General features: G+C 43.8%; 4 protein-coding genes across 5 annotated transcripts in view; 2 read left to right on the top strand and 2 right to left on the bottom strand.

Moving 5' to 3' along the window:
- The window catches only part of tm4sf5 (transmembrane 4 L six family member 5), a 367,250-nt gene that overhangs the window by 15,307 nt on the left and 335,079 nt on the right, over nt 1-16,864 (bottom strand). The window lies entirely within an intron of this gene.
- The window catches only part of LOC307012412 (calcium/calmodulin-dependent protein kinase II inhibitor 2-like), a 428,881-nt gene that overhangs the window by 211,170 nt on the left and 200,847 nt on the right, over nt 1-16,864 (top strand). The window lies entirely within an intron of this gene.
- Nucleotides 3,203-13,543, bottom strand: tmem256 (transmembrane protein 256). The gene is made up of 4 exons (XM_079639013.1): nt 13,254-13,543; nt 13,020-13,057; nt 5,539-5,619; nt 3,203-3,702 (listed from the first exon to the last, which is right to left on the bottom strand). Exons 1-4 carry the CDS (start codon nt 13,333-13,335, stop codon nt 3,559-3,561), a joined length of 345 nt encoding a protein of 114 aa, XP_079495139.1. The 5' UTR covers nt 13,336-13,543; the 3' UTR covers nt 3,203-3,558.
- Nucleotides 13,473-16,864, top strand: part of nlgn2a (neuroligin 2a) — a 245,553-nt gene continuing 242,161 nt past the window's right edge. Inside the window, exons 1-2 of the mRNA XM_079638797.1 lie at nt 13,473-13,561; nt 13,707-13,825. The gene's annotated coding sequence lies outside the window, so the exon portion shown is untranslated. The remainder of the gene's footprint in view (nt 13,562-13,706; nt 13,826-16,864) is intronic.

Raw genomic sequence — 16,864 nt, 5'->3', positions numbered from 1 at the left:
CAGCGTCAGTTGCATCACTCACTGTCATTCACAAATCCTCTTCCGTGGCCTCATTGTCCATCGTATGCACACTTCAGAATCATTTGGCTCCTTTTTGCCTACTCTTTTTATGAGTAGCCTACTGTGAATTCGGACATACTCTTTGTCACATACTGTTTATCATCTATATTGTATGCGATTTCGGATGACTCTGCACTTCAGCTTCTCATCAGATTTTCACATCCAATCAAATGCTCTCTAAAATCTAAAGTGTCCCGAGATAGACACTATAAACAGATACTGAAGCTGCAGCTAAAATTGGTCACTTGTTCACACATTATGAATTCTGCACAGAATGCTGTATTTGAAAGCGATGTGGAGATTAGGAGGAGAAACGGTAAGAGATTAGGAGAAAACTGTGGCTTTACTGAGCTCAAAGGCTCTGAGCTGTGACATAAACAAAAAGCTATTGGCTGTTTTCCTTTAAAGTGGAATCCCACTCCTAAATAAATTAAAAGGACAGAATGTGAGAAATTAAATTGTCATGCATTACAAGTAACTTGAGTTACGTAATCAGATTACTTTTTCAAGTAACTAGTAAAGTAACGCATTACTTTTAAAATTTACAACAAAATATCTGAGTTACTTTTTCAAATAGGTAACGCAAGTTACTTTGTTTTCCCATTTATTGACTGACAGCTCTCCTGTCCTCAAGTTGAGACAAATCAAAGTGCAGAGGCGCGCGCGTGTGTGAGTGTGTGTACATGGTGTTTATTGTAGTTCTAGACTAAATGTTTGCATTTAAAGGAGCATTTACTTATCTCACTTGCACACAAAAAATATTCAATATTCCTCAAAATGAATAAAATCAGTGAAATACAGAATCAGAATACTGCAAACCTCCAATAACTAAATATGTTAAATAAAAAAAAATTTTTTGCATTTAATCTCACTTTATTGACCAATGTACTTGCTTTTGACCTTCGATGATTCAGTTAAATAAGTAAAAATGACTATAGATAGATAGAAAGATAGAAAGGTTTGCTTGTTTGCTTTCCTCTACTGTACACATTTCCTTCAGCCTGAGGATTATTATTTCACTTTTGGTGTGAAAGGTTCTTTACATTTGCCCAAAAATAAAACTTTTGTGTTATAAAAAAACAAGCCCAGCTCAGGTGCGAAAAAAAAAGTCATGCAAAAGTAACGTAACGCATTACGTTTCTAAAAAAGTAACTAAATAATGCAATTAGTTACTTTTTAAGGGAGTAACGCAATATTGTAATGCATTTTAAAAGTAACTTTCCCCAACACTGGTCATGATACACAAATGCCAAAACAAAAAATATTATCTGGAAAATGCATTGCATTAATTGACAATGTATCCTTTACTACTCACTATCAGCCAGTAGTATTTTGTTTTACTGGTCTGGTGTGCAACCTAAAAATAGTTTGAGAACAGCAACTCCGCCCTTTAGTGTGAGGGAACACTATCTGAAAATCCAGACACCATGAATCCAGTCAAATGCTCCCCTGGTAGCTTTTAAACGCCACCTCTCTTCAGCTCCAAGACTTTTTTTCCCCCAGGAGGTGAAGAGTGATCAAAAGATTTCCCAAACTCTCGCCAGCTCTCCCCGTCCCATTCTGTTGCGGTGTCACCTTGAAATACCTCCCATTTGAAGCCGCATCTGAGAGGCTGACAGCGCGGATAATTGACAAGAAACGGCGGAGGCCGAAGACAGCGAGATGCTTTTAATTCTTCACTTCTTCAGCTCCGTTCTCTCCAGCAGCTCCACACCTTCTAATTAACAACTGAACCCTGTAATCTAATGCGCATATAATTACATCTTCATTTATAATACAAAACGCTTCTCTATTCAGTGCTTTAATCAAGCTTTTGTATCAACACAACCCACTTGCCTTTCTTTCACACAGAAAAAGGCCGGACGGCAGTTTCGAATGAGATTTTTAACATTAAAGAATGTAGTGACAGCTTTTTGAAGCGGCACATCAGAAAGAATGATGATCTTTTCATGGGTGTATGCAGGGGTTGAGTGGAGACTGACATGTTGAAGTGAAATTGTATTAACACTCTTCTCTGGGATGATTGACGCCTAGAAAAGCGAGCGGGAAAGAGAGAGTTTGGGGTAATCATATCAGTGTGTGTGGGCATTTCATTCAAAGCGGAAAAATCATAACCTCCCACACCTTCAGACGACGTCTCTTTCGACAACCGAGGTCACGGTAAATCAGACCGGGGAATGAATTGGCACTGCCCACACAAGCGAGGGTAAGTGCGAAATGTCAGTTGGCGTTCAGGGGAGGAAGCGAAGCCATGTGAATGCCGACAGAGAGAGACTTCAACTCCCATGAGTCGCAATTAACAACACCTACCTCACTGACCGCTTACCCAACTGTAGTGAAACTGAGTTGCTTGCCCACAGCGCTGCTGGTTCAAACGCCGAAAGATCATTCAAGCGCGATGAGAATTTAACGACCGAATGACCACAGGGCCGCTGCAATGTATTGGTTGCTTTAAACATTGATTTTTCCTGGCTGCATCTATCCAGACAGAGCCGGGGAGGAGACACTTAACACGGCCTCGTGAAGCAGAGCGCCATATACGCGCCTTTATGGGTTTTAACAAGACGACTCTGATCCGACTTCAGTAATGAGCGACTGGTGGAATTCCCAGTGCTATTGAAATGTCAGGAAACGACAAAAAAACCTTTCCAGCGACGCTAATTATCTGAAAACGCCTTAATATTGTTCAGTCCTTCAAATATAAGCATGAATGTCCTTCGTTCTATCTGCAAGCACAGAGAAATGTCTTATTCTTCTATCAGCGCGGTGATGAGGAGACTAAAGTGCTGCCCTGATTTGCACGGGTCTTCTAATAGCTCGAGTTAATGAGGGTTTTACGAGTGGTGTGATCACTTTATTGGGACGTGCCGCATCAATAGAAGCCTCTCTCCGCAATAGAGTTGGCTTATAAAGCTGCCCTTGCAAATTGACCTGAGGATTTATAAAGTCATTTTCAAAGGTTCCCAACGCAGTCACAGGCCCTGGAATTAAAACCTCATTGGATTTCACTTTTCATTTGAATAAAGATAAGTTTGGACACGTCCTACATACAGGATGATCAAAAGCTTAAAGGCTATTGAGATGGCTGACCTGGCTGGGAGAGAGAGACGTTTCCTCCAGTATCAGAAGGTCAGACTGGCAATCAACTTCTCAGACAGCTTTATTTTTTTCAAACAAAGGAAACATATGTACAAACGCTTTCAAGACATGAACAAACCCAGAGTGTGACTCATTCACGGTAATAAGGAAAGCTTCTCAAAAGTTTTTTTTGGTTTTCTCCCATGCTGACAAAATAAAGATGCCTGTGACAGTGTGGAGGGAAATAAAAGAGTTATGTTTGATCTCAAAGCCTTATCATCACTTTCCAGATGTGACTGAAAAGGGTTTTTAGATAAGATGTGAAATTCTCCACCCTTTTTCTCCTTCAGCCACCCCATATCTCCTCTTTTTCTTGTTCAAATGACAAAACAGATCTCTGAGAATGCAAAAACACAGGGTTCAAAGAGCCATGGCAGCCCAGCCGACGATGAGCAACGAGCCTCCGATTGGTGCCAGCTTGCTGAAGCTGGGGTCGTTGGTCAAGGCCTGGTGGTAGAGCGGACCGCAGAAGCAGCCCATGCCAGTGAGGAGGATTGCACCCGCCTTGAGGAGAGACAAAGTGTGTTAATAACGTGATTGCTTCCTTATTATGTTCATTTAATCCTTAATACAAACTGTGCTTCATCCCTGGAACACATTGTATGATATTGGGTTGTCCCGGATGAAATATGACCAATCGTGGCGATTGAACTCTGAGGTCGTGGATCCTAATCGGTGGATCTACGTCGTACAGTGAGAGAGGCTCAAAGACGGCTGTTGTCACAGTCTTGAGACCAAAGATAGCCTGCGATCATTTAACACTTCAAGCACGATCATCTCACATTGTGTTTTCTGCTACGACCTCTGACTAAATATGAAAAATGAAATGGCGTATTGATCAACGCGACGTTGCTAAAAATTAAAACTATGTACCTCAAGCGCCATTTGCAAAATGTACGTGCCAAGTTGGGCTCTTTTCCCAAGCCATGACCACGTCCCAATTCTCTTTCATTTACTCTCATTTTTTAGCACTTATAAAAACCACAATTGACCCTTCGCAGAGAGTTTGATTGACAGGTGATCTGACCAATCATAATCCGCCATTCTCCGTATCCGCCATTTTTGTCTGACAAAGCAGTCCGGAGAGTTAGGAGATTAACGTGGGAGGATTTGAACTTGAGAAGCGGAGTGTACTGACGCCTTTCCGCGGTTAAAACATCATTCCTTCTTATGTTCATGTTTATTTGATGCTATAAATGAACTAGAAGGAAGAGATGATCGGTTCACGAGCAGGTTTAACTGATGCTCTACAGCGATCTGTCACGACACATTAAAGATCCACAAAATGGTATTAATAAAAAATATAAAAAACAAATTTAAAAGTTGAGACTTTGTTTCATATCAAAAGTAACCTGGTCAGTCCTGTCTGTCAGTGTCCTCTCTGCTCCGCGATGTATTTTTCACTGCGTGAGAACATGGTGTGCCGTGAGAGGGGCGTGGCTTGTCATAGCAACAGTAACTAAAGGGGGCGGATCTTTGCAAACGGTCAATTGCCAAAGTGCGATTTATCTTGGTCTGTTTGCTGATGACTTTTTATTCTTCTATATTAACTTGCGTCGTAGCCTACGATTCAACAGGTGTCATCATCATACAGAATACATACATGTCGTACCCGAGATTATTAGAGCCATGACATATAGGATTGCTGAAATTGCACAGTGTGTAGCAGGCATAAGCTGTGGTGCTTTCAACAGGATAGATTGATAATGTATGCAGACATGGTCACAAAGCAAATATGATGGCAGGTGTCAGATATCATTATATCTCCATTGATGGCCATTCAAAAGTAGCCATGAATTCTGATGAAATGTATTAGTTTTCACAGAAAGGAGGGGGAGTTATGATTTATTTATTTATTATCACAGAATAACAAAGTGCAGGGGACTTGTATCATCCTGTCCCTAAAGGGATTTATTTTATATTATAATAACGACTTTTTACAAGGCTACTTGGCATCTAAATTAATAAATGGACATGACATATTGATTTGAGTGATCTATTATTTAATCAAGTAAGAAACATGAGACCGAAGACGGATATAACAAGAGAAATTAAACCTCTATTAGGAAATCGGTTTCCTGAGACAACTGTCAATTATGCAGATTAGAATCATTAGATCATATTTCATCAAAGAATCACAATCAAATATTCCAGGGAGCCATATCTTTGACAGGTATGAAAGACATAAGGGATATAATATATAAGTAATACATTTTGGACACTTTTAGAAAGTTAGGTGACTCAATTCCTGTCTATATCTGAATGATATCAGTAGTTATCATAAGTACCTGAAACTGTTTATGTTATAATAATAATAATGAGGATGAGAGGTGTGATTACCAGAGCTGGTTTCCCACAGCGAGCGGCTCCTAACAACGCCAGACTGTGGTAGAAGTGGTACTTGTTTGCCGTCTCGTACAACTGAAGACACAAAGAGAGCAGAACTGTCATTTTGTTGCGTCGCACCTTGTCCTGAATTAATAACTATAAATAATGCATCACATTCATAATGATGCCTCTGCCTTAGCTGTTACTAATGTGTGTTACATAATGAAAACAAATGATCTATTATCACAGCACAAAAAAAGCATGCTTCGGTAAGTCATAAATATGACACAAAAAGTTTAAATTATAAGATACCAAATCATAATTATGAGATTAAAAAGTTATAATTATGAGATTAAATAATAAAGATATACTTAAAAGTATAATATGAAGGGAAAATTTAAATAAAATAAAAAATTATGAAATACTAAGTAAAAAAAAAAAATCAGATTTCACTTACGTCAAGATTGTTTATCATAATGTCGACTTTTTTACGTCATAATTGTGATTTACTGACATAAATAACTGAGATATTTTCCTGTTCTCTTACGTAGAGTTCTCTCGTACTGCGTCGAAGAACGCTACGGGAAAGATATTTCTTTGTCGAGATTGAAGCCTAAAATTAATCCTTAATTTTGTAATAATGTAAAACGCTTTTCTGAAGCATACAACCTAGGCGGAGCAATACAGCTCACCCATTGGCTGCTCTGCCAGAAAAGCACAGCCTATGCGAGGCCAGGACGCTGACCAATGAGGGCGCATCGCGCCCTTCTGCGTCACCTCCCGCCCAAACAGGCGTGGCCTAGGCCTATAAATACGAGCATAGCTGTCTAACACGCCGATTTTCTAAAATTCAACGAAGCTGCACGCATCGCTGGATTGGATTCGAGCCGCCACAGCCGTTTGGAACAAGCACCTCAGCAGGACGCGCCTCTTACCTGAAGCCGCTGGTCTTCGCCGCCTTCAGCCGCCGTTCCCTGCTGCGCTTCTCCGGCGTGGAATATCCTTTACATTATGTGTGTGTGTTTTGTGTGTGTGTTCGCCGTCGCGACACACAGTTTTTCCACCACTAAAAGAGCCGAGCGTCTTTTTCAAGATGTCTCGCACCTCCTGTGGCTCGTGTAGAGCCCCGCTCAGCGACAGGGACCACGTGCTGTGTTTCCTGCCTGTGAGTATCACGCAGCTTCAGCTCTCGTCGATGGCGGCTGCCATCGCTGTAATTTGATGCCTACGGTGACTCTGCGGACTCGCCTGGCGTTCATTTACTGAAGCTGCATCTTTTCCGCCTGCTGTAGTGCCGCGCCGTGAAAGCGCCGTGCTTAGCAGAGCCCGGAACCTCCCTTCACCACGAGGTGCTCGCCGCTGCTGCCGCCAGCTTCTCCGCCCGCTTCGCTGGACTCTATGATCGACGGACAAGAGCCGCTGTGTGCCGCCGCGTCCGTCATGAACGAGGAAGGTGAAGCCGCGTCTGTGGAGGAAGACTGCTTTTCTCTCCCGCTTCGGATGGGCGAGCTCCGAGGATCTCCCCTCCCCCGCCGCTCATGAGCGTCGACGGAGAAGACCAGCATCGATGCGCTTACCGGCTGGATGGCTGTTTTTCTGCAGAGGAACGTACGTTACCGTCCTCACGACCCGCGCCCTTTTCTTCCTGAATTCACGAAGAAAGCGCGGAGTCCCGGAAAGCCCCGTCTTTAACCAGGATGCGCACTTCTGCTTCGAGGGAAGCTACAGTGTTAAAATCCCGCCGCGGCCGGATTTCACTAAAATGTCTCGCTCGCACAGTCCCAACATACGCGACCGTGCCAGTGTATTTTGCAGTCACCAAATCAGCATCAATGCTCGTTTGCCTGCACACAAACGCCGTTTTCACGACGCCCCAGGTAAATCTGAAAATGTATTTTCTGGTGTCCCGGCCACGGCCGATGGTGTAATGTGTGTATCCGTAATGCCCACGACTCAGTGCCCATTCATACACACAAGCACAGCCCTGCACAATACAGGGCTTGCACACATAAAATCGACTCGTGTCGGTTGTACAATACATGTAAGTTAGTGAACGTGCCCGCTTTTCAGTGCCCACAATCACTACACACTGCATGTCCCGTGGTTTCTGTAAAAACGAAACGAATGCACGGTCAGTCGGTTCTGATAGACAGTACTCTCTGTGCTACACGGTGTCCCGGCCACAGCCGATGATGTAATGTGTGTAACTGCAATGCCCACGACCCAGTGCCCATTCATACACACAAGCACAGCCCCACACAATACAGGGCTTGCACACATAAAATCGACTCAATGCCGATTGTGCACTATATGTAGTGAGCGTGCCCGCTTTCAAGTGCCCACAATCACTACAAGCTACATGTCAACATGGTTTCTACGGAGCTCGCACCGCGTGCTCTCTCTCTCTCTCTCTCAGCTGAGAGAGCTGAGCGCGCGCGCGGGCTGCCCGCTCGATAAGCGCGCCCCCGCATCACGCCATGTTACAGCACACGACTGCTCTCGTGTCGCCGCCATTTCGCGACCAGAGCCCGGTTTTTCAACCCGTGTAAGCACAGCCCCGTACAACACAGGGTCTGCACACATAAAAACGACTCAGGTCGTTTGTACTTTACATGTAGTGAGCGTGCCCACTGTCAAGTGCCCACAACCACTACACACTGCACGTTCCGCGGTTTTCTGTAAAAACGAAACCAACGGACGATCAGTCAGTTCACAAACACAGTATTCCCGGTGTTATAAATGTGCCCGCTACCACGCGCCCACATTTATTCACAAATATACGAGCCCTACGGGCAGCCCCGTTCAACACAGGGTTTGCACACTTAAAATCGACTCAGATCGATTGTGCTTTACATGTAGTAAGCGTGTCCACTGCCAAGTGCCCACAACCACTACACACTGCACGTTCCGCGGTTTCTGTATAAACGAAACTAACGAACGGTCAGTCAGTACACAAACACAGTGTCCCCGGTGTTATAAATGTGCCCGCCACCAAGCGCCCACGTTTATTCACAAGCATAACGAGCCCCACGGGACTCGTCCCGCGCGCTCTCTCTCGACACAGAGAGTCGAGCGCGCGCGGGACGCATACTGTGTTAAACATGTCCCCCGCCTCAGACGCCACGGCGTCCATGTTACAGCACACGGTTGCTCTCGTGTCGCCGCCATTTCGCGACCAGGGCCCAGATTACATTCAACCCCTAGTCACACGTGCACATGCATGGGAAAGACTTCCCGGGGTCTCAGAATGGGTGCTAGAGACTATAAAAAGAGGCTATTCGCTACAGTTTCATCGACGCCCTCCCCGTTTCACGGGAAAAGTCGAAACCACGGTAAAAACAGAAGTAGCACATCTACTTCGAGCCGAAATAGCGAAGCTATTGAGCAAAGGGGCCATAGAGCCTTTATCTCAAGCTCAGAGCGAAGGGGGTCTGTACAGCAGATATTTCCTGGTACCGAAGAAAGACGGGGGTCTCAGACCCATTTTAGATCTAAGGCGTCTGAACAAAACGCTAACAAAGCGGAAGTTCAGAATGCTCACGACCAGAAAAATCCTCGCGCAAATTCGCCGAGGAGACTGGTTTATGGCGATAGATCTGAAAGACGCGTATTTTCACATACAAATTGCGTCACGTCACAGGCGATTTTTGAGATTCGCCTTCGAGGGCCGGGCATATCAGTACACAGTCCTGCCATTCGGCCTGTCTCTAGCACCTCGTACATTTACAGTGTGCATGGAAGCGGCGCTGGCACCCCTGAGACTCCGAGGCGTTCGAATTCTGAACTATTTGGACGATTGGCTGATTCTAGCTCAATCGCCGTCAGAACTCGCTCACCACAAGACACTAATACTTGATCACCTCGAGTGCTTAGGTCTGAGAGTCAATTGGGAGAAAAGTTCACTGTTTCCCAGTCAAAGGATCTCCTTTTTAGGACTGGATCTGAACTCACTGTCTATGACAGCACGCCTGTCATCACAGCGCAGGCGAAATACCCTGCAAATGGCGAAATCCTTCCGCAGCGGCCACATAGTGCCGCTCAGGAGATTTCAGAAAATGCTGGGCCTCATGGCCTCAGCCTCTACAGTGCTGCAGTTGGGCCTGCTGCGCATGCGCCCACTACAGTTCTGGTTGAGAACGCGCGTACCGCGCCGAGCATGGTTACACGGTCGTTATCGCCTCAAGGTCACTCAGGAATGCATTTCAGCCCTGACACCATGGAGAGCGTCAGACTGGTACCGGTCAGGTGTAAGCCTGGGGACTTCCTCGAGCCTGAAGGTGGTGTCCACGGACGCGTCCACCTCAGGCTGGGGAGCACTGCTCGACGGCAGACCGCTCTTTGGCCAATGGGCAGAGCGAGCCAAACTACCGCACATAAACTGCCTGGAAATGATGGCGGTGGACTTTGCGCTGAGGCGCTTCTGTCCCCGGATAAAAGGACACCACGTCCTGGTCCGCGCGGACAACGTGTCGGTAGTAGCCTACATAAACCACCAGGGTGGCCTGAGGTCCCGAAACCTATTCAGGTTAGCGGAACGCATACTGGTGTGGGCCCAGCACAACCTGCGCTCGTTAAGAGCAATACACGTGCCAGGCCACTTGAACGTAGGCCCGGACAGACTCTCACGGAACAATGTTCCTACGGGAGAGTGGTCCCTACTCACACAGACAGTGCGTCTGCTGTGGAAAAGGTTCGGCAGAGCGGAAATAGACCTGTTTGCAAACCAGGAAAACGCTCACTGCCCAGAATTCTTTTCGAAGAGCACGAACGCGCTGGCCAGAGTCTGGCCCCGCCGTCCGCTCTATGCTTTTCCTCCTGTCTCACTCCTGCCTCAAGTGCTGGAGCGTATCAAGGAGAGCGGATGCTCAGTACTACTGGTTGCTCCATACTGGACGAATCAGACCTGGTTCCCAGCTTTGATGCGACTGAAAAGTACTGCCCCGTGGCCGATTCCAGTGAGGAGAGACCTCCTCTCACAGGCCAAGGGCGCGATTCTGCATCCTCACCCCGAGCTTTAGTCCCTACACGTATGGGCCATAAACGGGTACCCGCTAACCTCCCAAGAGGAGTGTTAGACACGATCGAGCAAGCTAGGGCTCCGTCTACTAGACGGCTCTACGCTTCCAAATGGTCGGTGTTCTCTGGATGGTGTTCAGATCAAGGTCTGTCACCACTTCAGTGTGGAGAACCGGAGATTCTCTCCTTCTTGCAAGAGCTATTGGATAAGGGAAGAACCCCATCCACGCTCAAAGTCTATGTGGCTGCCATATCAGCGTTCGTTAATCCAACGCTTGGCCGTTCACTAGGCAGGAACGACCTGGTGGTCCGCTTCCTTAGAGGCGCCAGGAGGTTAAACCCTCCAAGGCCCCCCCCCTCAGTCCCCGTTTGGGACCTTTCTACAGTGTTGAACGCTATGAAAGGGGCCCCTTTCGAGCCTATTCACTCAGTTGACATGAAACACCTGTCTTTCAAGACCGTGTTTCTTTTGGCTCTCGCTTCAGTGAAGCGTGTGGGAGACTTGCAAGCGCTCTCAGTGAGAGCTTCTTGTATGGAGTTCGGGCCAAACGACTCTGTAGTCGTATTGAAACCGAAGCATGGGTACGTGCCTAAGTCCCTCAACACACCGTTCAGGGCTCAGGTCATCTCCCTGTCGGCCCTGCCGGCCTCAGAGGACGGAAATAGCTCCCTTTGCCCGGTCAGGGCATTAAGAGCTTACGTGTCCCGCTCCGCTGTTTTTCGACAGACGGAGCAGCTCTTTGTTTCGTTCAGCGGACGCTCCAAGGGGCGAGCCGCGACGAAACAGAGTCTGTCTCGATGGGTAGTGGACGACATTGCGCTAGCCTACGCATCTAGAGGTTTGGAATGCCCTTTGGGCATCAGAGCACATTCCACGAGAGGCATGGCCTCTTCATGGGCTTGGTATAGCGGAATCTCGTTACAAGATATCTGTATGGCGGCAGGCTGGGCCTCCCCGTCTACATTTATTAGGTTCTATAACCTAGAGGTTCCTGCGTTGCAGGCTAAACTGCTCTCAGTCTAGAAGACTATGTATTAGTGTCCTGCCCCGCGCTGCGGCCCAGGTCACTTCAATGTTAATATGTATAAGTGTTCCTGCCCCGCGATGCGGCCCAGGTCACTTCAATGTTTAATGTGTATAAGTGTTTCCTGCCCCGCGCTGCGGCCCAGGTCACTTCAATGTTTAAGCATCACTCACTGACAATGTGTCCCATGAGCATGCTATTACCCCTCATATATATCTATATTTACATATATATGCTGTTATGCCTTAAGAGGCACTACTATAAAGGGATGATGCTAATTTAGCCGCTCTCCCTATACTTCTTGGGGTAGGCACTTGTATACCAGGGCGCACGCGCCCTTAGGTGTCTGTGTCGGTCCAAGAGCACGCACGGCGTTTTACATGGGGTTCCCGTAGCGTTCTTCGACGCAGTACGAGAGAACTCTACGTAAGAGAACGTACTCGGTTACTAACGTAACCTCGGTTCTCTCTAGAAGAGGGAACGAGTACTGCGTCTCATGGCCGTGCGTGTCCGCGCTGCGTCGCTTCATTGACGAAAATCGGCGTGTTAGACAGCTATGCTCGTATTTATAGGCCTAGGCCACGCCTGTTTGGGCGGGAGGTGACGCAGAAGGGCGCGATGCGCCCTCATTGGTCAGCGTCCTGGCCTCGCATAGGCTGTGCTTTTCTGGCAGAGCAGCCAATGGGTGAGCTGTATTGCTCCGCCTAGGTTGTATGCTCTCAGAAAAGCGTTTTACATTATTACAAAATTAAGGATTAATTTTAGGCTTCAATCTCGACAAAGAAATATCTTTCCCGTAGCGTTCTTCGACGCAGTACTCGTTCCCTCTTCTAGAGAGAACCGAGGTTACGTTAGTAACCGAGTACGTTATCTCTGTGAAGCTGATTTGAAAGCGCTATATAAATAAAGGTGATTTCATTTACCAAAGCAATTTTTATTTCTTATGTGGCAGAAATGGGCATACCAAAGCCCTTACTGTGCACAGAGACACAAGAAATCTGATTATTTTTTAAATAACAATTGCAGCAAAATTAACAATGTGTCAAAGACACAGAACATAACTAGCCAAATAAATAAAAATAGGTCATTATTATAAGATAAAGTTATAAAGATATACTTGAAAGTATAATACTAGGGCATAATTGAATTTAAATATCTAAATTATGAAATACTAAGTCATAATTATGAGTCAAAGAGTTTGTTATAATGATGGGGGGGAATCTCACAGTTTTGAAATACGTCAAAATAGTTTGTCATAATCATGATGATTGACCGAAGAATTATTATTTTTTTTAATATTATGTGGCTTAAATGGGCTTCTACACCAAATAAACTCAAATGTAACGTCACACAATAAACCAGTTTGTTTTTTAGATAACACTAGGCTACTTTATGCAAGATGAACTGTGACAAGGACAAAGACTATTAATATAAATAGCCAAATATCCTCACCTCTCTCTGGTATTCATTCGCTTCACCGTGTCGGAAGCCTGTCCAAGAAACAAACACACGAAAGAGTAGCAGAAAAAGCTTAAAACTTTGAGGACATGTTAATGTGCGCGCAGTCACGCTCGACCTGTCCGGTGCCCAGTTGTGCAATACATTTTTAATCTTAATAACGCAGCTATGTCGTCTGAAGAGTCCCGTCAGACAAACAAAACACAATCGCCCAGAAAGGACACTTACCGTGAGCTCCATAAGCACCTGCTGCGACTGCAAGAGCTCCAGATACTCCTGCCAGCTTCTGGACCACTGAAGCAGCGTTCATGACTCCACTAACCTGGGAAGAGCTAGTGTAAAACGCATGCGGGAAACTGAGGTCATTACGGATCTAACAGGAAGAATGACGCTATCCACTCGGAACTACGTGCGTTGAGCCAAGATGGCGTCCAACTGCACAGTTGCACACATCACATGAGTCCTTCCGATAACGCTTATCACTCAGGTTCATTGAGAACAGTGATCAAGTCAAGGCCAAACCCATTACACGATATGTAAGTATAACAGTTCAAATGGAATTATAGTGAGTTTGTGTAAAATATTACACGACGCGAATGTATTCTTTTTCAGTCAAGGTCACAGAAACACTTTTTAAAAAAAAATATATTATTATTTTTTATTATTATTTTTTTATTTTAGGAATGCAACCCTTATATTATTTTGAAGCCCCAACAAGCGAATGCCGTGACCCCCATTCACTGTTTCATCAAACAAGTTCCCTACCTTGAACGCCGACAGCCACTGCACTGCATAATGTGGTTCGTATGAATTATTAATAAACCGCCATTTCACTTCAAAAAGGATATTAAATCTAATTCTGCTGGTTTATAGGTTCGTGCACATTTCTATATATTTTACACAAGCTTGCTTGTGCAATTCTAATCATAATGCTTTAAAACCAATTATACTTTCGTAGTAATAGTTACAAAGTAACAATAATTTTTTTTTTCTGTGCTCCTGTTTGGGGAATAAAGACCATTTTCAAGTTTGTTTACAATTTCTTAGTTCTCAGTGTAGTGAATCAAACACGTGGGCTTTTAGTGTCCAGTGAGGGGCGCTGTTTTACTTCGACTGTTGGCTTTCAAAACTAAGCCCTTAATGTGTAGAAAATTACATTTTTTAAATCCTGTCCTTGAGTAAAAACAAAGCTTTGGTCCAAATTTGTAATGAACACAAAATAATTAAGAAAGAACACAAGTATTTAGGTTTGGACCCTAAACTGTCTTGAGGTAATGTAGACATTCTGACTGCAGTCAATTAAACCATTTACATAATTTCTGTACGGTCCATGCTTCATGCACACATTTTGTGTGAGGGGTTTAGGGTTGAATATATTACCTCTCTAATATGAAAATCATTGTGTTTATGTATTTATTTTCATGGCAAATATAATTTAGGATACATATGATTCTCATTGATGATAATTATATTTTTTCATAAATAACATATTCTATCTATTAAGAGAATGGATACTATAGTCTCACACCAATATTTTATTTTAATAATTTCATTTTGCTTGAAAGTATGTCCCCTAAATTACATGTCTGCTTTTTGAAGTGAATAGGACTTGAGTTAGCACTGCACAACTATCAAAATTATCTTTAAAGTAGATTTATGATTTAAAAAATAAATAAAAATATTATCCTTAGTGACCATGCTGAGAATTTTACACAAATATCTGCCAAAAATAAATAAATATTAGAAGTCTTTCTAATCACTGTACATATGGCAAAATACCCCAAACATCTTTAAATATTTGAGTCACTGAAAGTGTTGCACTTAATCAGTGTGTGTAGTCGCATACTGTCACTAGTTGACAAACTCACCAGGAAAAATATTTTTTTCTACTTTTTTTTAATATCAAAATGGTGTTTAATGATTAAGCTTTGCAACTAGCAGATACATTACGCTGATAAAATATAGAAACTGAAACCAACAGTTGTTTTAATGGAGATAGCAGCTATCCCCTAAACATTACACTCACACAAACGTATGTTTTATAAGCCATTTGCCTCTTTATAAGCCAGTTGGCTGCTCCCCGTGATGTAGGTGATTTCATATTTTACTGTCCTAGTGGGGAGATCTGGTGCCCAAAATGTAGGCAAATCCACTCGTAGATAAACCTCTTTGACAGTGCTGGAATATAAGATGATATTTGTTTGCTTGTGTCTGCTTTATCTCTGTGCTAGTTTGCATACTCTTGCTTGGCAAATCCTGCACTGTCATGTACAGTTCTCTTAATAGGCTGCACAATATTCTCAGTGCGCGTGTGGGAGCGAGGCAGTCAGGCAGAGAGTTGTACAGTGTTTCAGTGTACATTAAAAGGCAGTCTGTTCCAGCAAAAAGGCTTTGTTTTCTCGCTTGCGCTGTTTAGCCACTAACACTAGATGAAATGACAAGCATAACCATGAAACATTCTAGTATTAAAACCGCATGCACTTGATGCACTGTGGCTGTCTCTGTCAAGGCTTTCTAAACCAAACAGCAGTTTACATTGAAGCAATTCCTCCTGCAGACTGTCCGTGTGTTTGCCAGGTTTCATCTGAATCCTCAACTGGCAAGGTCATTTTTGTTTGGTAAAAACTCAGAATCTATTCGGATGCTCACGAACAAGACCAATGCAATAGCATACTTAGACCTTCAGAAACAATGATCAAGCCACAGATGTCCAGTATTGCAAATCTGCTTTTTTTTAATGCTGTCATCACATTCTAATCATCTCTCTTCTACACACACAATAACAAAGCAGTACAATGTTTTAGATAAATCCTTTACTGTGATAGTTTACCCCAAAAATTTTAATTCTGTCATTTACTCAAACTGGAAAAGAAAAAATTAGCTCAGAAATTGCTAGTAAATTTCACAAACACAAGTCAAGTCAAGTCAAGGATATTTGTATAGCGCTTTTCACAATACAGATTGTATCAAAGCAGCTTCACAGTATTAAATTAAAATAATAATAAAACGTCCATGTTTGGTAATGCTAATCAATAATATTGATTGATTCATTAAATTGAATATCCCCAACTGAGCAAGCCAAAGGCAACAGTGGCAAGGAAACGAAAAACTCCATCAGGTGACCTAATGGAGAAAAAAAAAAAACCTTGGGAGAACCCAGGCTCAGTCGGGGGCCAGTTCTCCTCTGGCGGTTATAAACTAGAGGCCGGATTTAACTGTAAGATTAAAACATTTATATGAATGCCTGGTTAAAGAGATGCGTCTTTAATCTAGTTTTGAACTGGGAGAGCGAGTCTGAGCAACGAACAATATCAGGAAGGCTATTCCAGAGTTTTGGAGCTAAATGTGAGAATGCTCTCCCTCCTTTGGTGGACTTAGATATCCTAGGTATAACCAAAAGCCTCGAATTTAGCGATCTTAAAGAGCGCGATGGATTATAGGGCGATAGAAGATCCGTTAAATAAACTGGAGCTAAGCCGTTTAGGGCTTTATAAGTCAGTAACAATACCTTATAATTAATACGGAACTTTATAGGTAACCAGTGTAGAGATGATAAGATCGGTGTTATATGATCATATTTTCTTGATCTGGTAAGAACTCTAGCGGCTGCATTTTGGACTAACTGTAGCTTGTTTACGGAGGATGCAGGACAACCAGCTAATAAAGCATTACAGTAATCTAGTCTCGAGGTCATGAATGCATGAACTAACTTTTCTGCATCAGAAACTGATAGCATATTACGTAGCTTAGCAATGTTTCTAAGGTGGAAAAATGCCGTTTTTGTAACATATGAAATATGATTTTTAAAAGACAGGTCGCAGTCTAGTATGACACCCAGG

The sequence above is a fragment of the Phoxinus phoxinus genome (assembly GCF_949152265.1).
Source record: "Phoxinus phoxinus genome assembly, chromosome: 2".
Classification (NCBI taxonomy): Eukaryota; Metazoa; Chordata; class Actinopteri; order Cypriniformes; family Leuciscidae; genus Phoxinus; species Phoxinus phoxinus.
The sequence above is the reverse complement of the archived record's forward strand: the minus strand, read 5'-3'. Positions and strand labels throughout refer to the sequence as shown.